Below are 6,000 nucleotides of genomic sequence, written 5' to 3'. Positions count from 1 at the left end.
CTGCAAAAAATGACTCTCTTACTTAGTATTTTTGTCTTTTTTCAGTAGAAATATCTAAAATATCTTAAATCAAGATGTATTTTCTTGATGAGCATATGACCTAAAAATATGTCTAGTTTTAGACAAAACACATCAAATTTAAGCAAATTTGTGCTTAAAACAAACAAAAAAATCTGCCAATGGAATAAGACATTTTTTTCTTGAATTTACTCAATACAAGAAAAATTCAGCAAAAAATGTCTTATTCCACTGGTAGATTTTTTTGCTTGTTTTAAAGACAAATTCGCTTAAATTTTTCATTTTTGTCTAAAACTATACTTATTTTCTTAAATTATTTTCTTAAAAAAAGACAAAAAAAAAAATAAGTAAGAAAGTCATTTTTTGCAGTGCATATCCACAGGATGGCATCTTTTTTTGTTTATATAAATTTTACAAAACTGTTGAGAGAAAATGTATACACATATATAGATATATTTATTTAAATATTATGTATTGAACAAAGATAAACACTTAACACAAAAGTTGGTTTCACAAAAATTACACCAGTTAACCAATCGAAACATCCTATAAACTGCAAAAATTACTTTCTTAGTATTTTTGTCTTGTTTACAGTAAAAATATCAAAAAACTCTTCAATGAAGATGCTTTTTCTTGATCAGCAAAACGACCCAAGAAAATTAGTCTAGTTTTTAGACCAAAAATATCAAATTTAAGCGAATTTGTGCATAAAACAAGCAAAAAAAAAAATAATCTGCCAATGGGGTAAGCAAAAAATATTGAATTTTTTTCTCCCCATTGGCAGATTTTTTTGCTTGTTTTATGCACAAAATCACTTAAATTTGATATTTTTGGTCGAAAAACTAGACTTATTTTCTTGGGTCGTTTTGCTCATCAAGAAAATACATCTTAATTTAAGAATTTTTAAAATTTAAGACATTTTTACTGAAAACAAAACAAAAATACTAAAAATATTTTTCTTGAAAATCATTTTTTGCAGTGTATGCACCAAGAAAATTATAAAAAAGGGAAAAACAAGGTCATATAAAAAGAGACAAGTAAATACAAGACAAAATAAATACAATATTTCAATATTGTAGTGATTCAGCATACATTCAGGACAAATCCTTTTGAATATGCAAACAGTTTTTACTCCTCGAATATTCAATATTCACTTTCAATGTGCCATTCAATCATCTACTGTCTGATGTCAAGGTATAGATAACAGTAACAATAAGACCCAGTAGCATAGAATACTAGTACTAGTTTATACTAGAATACTAGTTGGCAGATATGAATTGACCTAAACCCACCTTAATAAAGACTGAATCAACTTGGCGAATCTCATTTGTTTCGTGAGGCACTTTGTTTAAAATGGAAATATTAAGAAATATCAAAGTATTGCAGTGTCATCAGTTTGTAACTGAATGATTTTGGTTTATGTGTACAGTCAACATAAGATAAATAACAAACAATATAACATTTAAAATCCTCAACAGCAACAATTGCCTGCTTGATTCACGCAAACATTCATATAGTAACGTGTATTGATCCAATATGATGTAGTGTCAAATTATTCAATACGGTTATATTGCATTATTCCTTAAAAAAAAAAAAAACATTTAACGGATTTACACTAGAAGTGAATACAGCTGATGGGTGCGGCCAGTGTTTGGGAAGATTTAATGATGATTGTAGCCCATCCTTTAAATTCATAGTCTGTGTGAAGTCGTATCTAATGAAACTAATAAACATTATTGTGAACATTGGGTGAAATACGACCCAGACTTAACAACTTAAATGGCATACTGGTCATTTGAACCCATTTATAAAGTAAGGAGCATGCCTTCATAAAAATATTACAGCATTACTTCAATGACACGTGTAGCCGCAAGAAAATATTAAATATTGTCAAATGAAAATGAAATCTTGCAGTGCTCGTCTCTCTGCTGGCTTTCAAAATCCAGTCAAAGAAATCTGCAACGTCAGTTTAAAAGCTAAACGTATGTATTGGTAATAAAACTGAACTGAGGAAGAAAACCGTATGATCAGACAGCAGTGTAACTGGCCTGACAGTGGTTGGGTGTTTCTCAGTGTTTCTTATTCATCAGAACCCAACAGAAATGTTCCCAGGTCCAATGTTTCTTCCTATCAGCTCACATTTCTGCCCTGCCATTAGGTGGTTTATCACCGTTGGCATCCTCTTCTTCATCTTCATAATTCTCCTCATTGGGATCTTGGACGGGCTGTGCATCTCGATTCACCGCCACATCCTGATGTCCGGCATCTTCCTGTACGGACACAAAGAAGAAAATCATTTTAAAAAGGCTGAAGTGATCTTGCAGAATCAAGTCTGGTTGACTTTGGGTTTATCAAGGTTCCCAAACCTTTGTCAACTTTAAATTTAAGGTCCAATATCCTCAAATTCAAGGAGTACATGTGGGGACACATTTCAAGTGAGAGCAAGGTTACATCGTGTTACCTTTTAAGATACATTGTTACATTTAACTTTTGAGGGAACTTGCACTGCGTCACTGCGGTGACACTTTGGGGAAGCGTCCAGGGGTAAGTGAGTCTGAATGTGTATATCAAATTCAACCAATGGTGAGGCTTAACCACAAAGACAGGGTGTATCACTATCTGAAATATAGACAAAGACGGCGTTACAGGGACGCAGGAGTTATGGAGACGCAGCGTCTCGTTCCCTTTTCAGGGAACAACAGCTACATACGTAACCCGAGACGTTTTCTTGTGTCAAACACAACTAAAGCATTTTGGTATGAATCAACATTCACATGCAGAAGATATAAGCATTTAAAGTGAACAGTTTAGCACGTGTGCTTAAAAAGTCTAGAATTTTTATGATATTATCCTACACTACAAAGGGGAATAATATGGATTTTTTTCCAGAAAAATTCTTGCACAAAATAGATTCAAGCACTTTCAATGACCTGTATCTATGTATGTATATTTTCAAAAACTTCCCAGGGACTTGAATTTTTTTCCCAGATTCACAAACTTTCAAGGATTTCAAGGACCTGTGGAAATCATGGTTTATTCTGGCCCTGAACCAAAGGCTTACTTTTTATGTAGTATTTGGAGTAAATATGAAACTGATAATGCTGCAAAACATTTTAAAAAAATCAGTTATTTATATTTCAACATTCTCTATTAAGAAAACTTCAAAACGTTGAATAATTTGTGTTTAAAGGTACAAAAACAAACCCACCACATCCATACCTTAAAGTCACTGGTAAAACTAATAGATTTGGCACACAAAATCAAAAACAATATCTAAAGGAAAAATACCTGTTTTACTTTTTAAATTTTTTTATTGTTTGATTGACATTGAGCCATACAGCTTTAAGAACTTCTCTAATGCAAGGATCTAATATAATCTTACACATCAGATATATTTTTCAACAGTTAAACATTCACTTAAGACATAACAGATTAAGGGCCAGATTCAGCTAATTTTTCTTGAATTTAGTGTTTAAGAAAAATGTTCAAGATTTTTTTGCTTACCCCATTGGCAGATTTTTTTGCTTGTTTTATGCACAAAATCACACAAAATTAGATATTTTTGGTCTAAAAACTAGAGTTATTGTCTTGGGTCGTTTTGCTCATCAAGAAAAACCATCTTCATTTAGGAATTTTTAAATATTTTTACTGAAAACAAGACAAAAGTACTAAGAATTTTTCTTGAAAATCTTTTTTGCAGTGTGGGTAACAAATCAATTCACAAAACCTTTCCCTCCAGTGTAGGCCAGAGTTTAGTTCAGAAATCCACGGGTTTTGCTTTATGTAAGAAAGTCATATGGGAATTAGGGCTGCACGGTACTTAAACACATGCGATAAACAATATACAATACGATAATACAATTTGAATTGATTTAAAAACTGAAAATGATATAACATACACGTTACTCATTCTTTCTGATTGTTGATTATCTTCCACATGCATGCACTCTTGTGTGCCAGTCTTTTTGCTGAAACGAACTATACAAAATCTTTTCAAGTATTAAAATGATTCAGTTATTGCAAACTATTGCAAACTACTCATCTGCTCATCAGGAAATGATTGTTAGATCAGCATTGATCAATATTTCCTGTGTGAATCTCACAGATGATGTGAAAGTGAACTGAGTGAACTAAAGTCATGAGATGGCACGGCAGTAATCAGACACCAGAATGATGTAATGGATCTGATTCACCTGACAGACTACACTTACAGAGACTAAGTGCAAACATACACACATAAACAATACAGAAATATCTGTCATACCGTATAAAACTGCTTTATCTTTCAGTCCTGTTTATTCGTCTGATAAAAACAAACATGCTTTTTAATAACAAGAATTATATACTAATTCCTTAATTTAAACAAATCTTTAATATAACAAAACAATATAAATTTGTTTTTTATTTGTGTGTTACAGAGATGTGAATCATCTTTCGAGTTGCTTCACTTTACGACAAAACTAAAAAGACTGAAAGACGAAGCCAAATGAAGCCAGCGCTGGCCAAATTAAATTATTGTATGTAAATAATTGAGATTTCTTGCTAAAATATTTGTTACTCAAAATAAAAAATAATTAAACAATTGTCTGGACCTATTGTTAATGTAAATGTGTATTGCAGTGATATAGCCGAGTAGCAGGGTTTCAGTTACCAGCATTTATAATTAAATATGGAGTTCATGTCTGCAAAACGAATTTTTTAATGAAATACTGATAATTAATCGATACTGAATTGAAACCATATAAATAAAAATGTAATTTAATTCCCAAATTAGTTGAAAAACGGAACCATAATAACAAACATTACATATCAACAGATCTGTTGGTCATAGATAACAAATTTTTATTTATTTATTTAATTTAATTAATTAAAATGTTTGCATTTTGCATAGGCCTGGGAATTTTTATTTAAATATAGTAAATAATAATATTTACTATATTTAAATAAAAATTCCCAGGCCTATTTAAAAGTTGTGTTTGTTCTTGTGCGTTTGCTAGGGTGCTGTTTGTGTCTTTTAAGATATTGAGGTCTTTTAAGCTACTGTGGTCTCTAGATACAGCTTCTTTAATATTTAATGTATAATAAGCCTATCAGTTTTTATTTTAGTTCAGTTTCATTTATCAAGCACAAGCTTTTTTTCTAATAAAGTAACAGCACATCTCTACTTAACACACACAATCTGAGCTATCATTTTGTAGCACACATGGTATAAAATAAGCCATAATTTAATGATACTTGATTTCATAAACAGCAACAACTAGAGATGCATTGAATGTTCAGCAACCAAAATTATTCTGCCGAAAATAGTAAAAAAATTATTTAGTGTTCGGCCGAACAAGTGAAAAGGCTGAATACATTTTACTGAACAATGAGAACTTAGATGACGCGATCAAATAATATCCAGCGCAGAGTGAGAGACGGGTAAATGCAGCAAACATGTTGGTGAAAGCATTTTAAAGTGTCTGAGAAAACATACAGCACAACATGTTTCATTTAAAATCAAGACAACATGCAGCGTATGAGAGAGACACGGTGGCGGTGATCTTGGGTATTTATCTGCAGAATGCACAAGCACAGAGACCGAGAGACTTTAGCTCTTCATCTCATGTCATAGAGCGTCAGCAGTATGTAAGAAAAACTTCCTAGAACTCGTAAAGTCCTAATGACAAACATGCTTATATTAAACCAGAAATAAAACCTTTATTAACAATAAACTTTTTGTTAAGACTGCTTTGTTCCTGTCTATCTTGCTGCCGCCTCTCTCTCCCTGTGCTCGTGCTTGACCGCACGCAGGCGCATGTCCGCTCCTCACCATACAGCGCTATATAAACTTTGTTTCAAATTTCTTAAGGCAGAGTAATAAATAGGTTATTCGCATTTTGCACGGGACTAGAAGATCGGATTAATATGCGTTTAGCCAAGACTCATTTATCTGGATGAATGCAAATGAAATGAGAGAAGTGACCAGGTATAAAGGCCATA

The 6,000-nt window shown here is 32.1% G+C and overlaps 1 protein-coding gene across 2 annotated transcripts in view; it reads right to left on the bottom strand.

Annotated features, from left to right (window-relative positions):
* Window positions 1-453: 453 nt before the first annotated feature.
* Window positions 454-6,000, bottom strand: part of golim4a (golgi integral membrane protein 4a) — a 29,947-nt gene continuing 24,400 nt past the window's right edge. For both annotated transcript variants that reach the window (XM_065257861.2, XM_073815803.1), the window contains exon 16: window positions 454-2,288. In XM_065257861.2, coding sequence (XP_065113933.1) covers window positions 2,154-2,288 — 135 coding nt within the window. In that variant the 3' untranslated portion in view covers window positions 454-2,153. The remainder of the gene's footprint in view (window positions 2,289-6,000) is intronic.

Source organism: Paramisgurnus dabryanus, chromosome 9, assembly GCF_030506205.2.
Source record: "Paramisgurnus dabryanus chromosome 9, PD_genome_1.1, whole genome shotgun sequence".
NCBI lineage: Eukaryota > Metazoa > Chordata > Actinopteri > Cypriniformes > Cobitidae > Paramisgurnus > Paramisgurnus dabryanus.
Note: the sequence above shows the minus strand (reverse complement) of the source record. Positions and strands in the feature narration are given on the sequence as shown.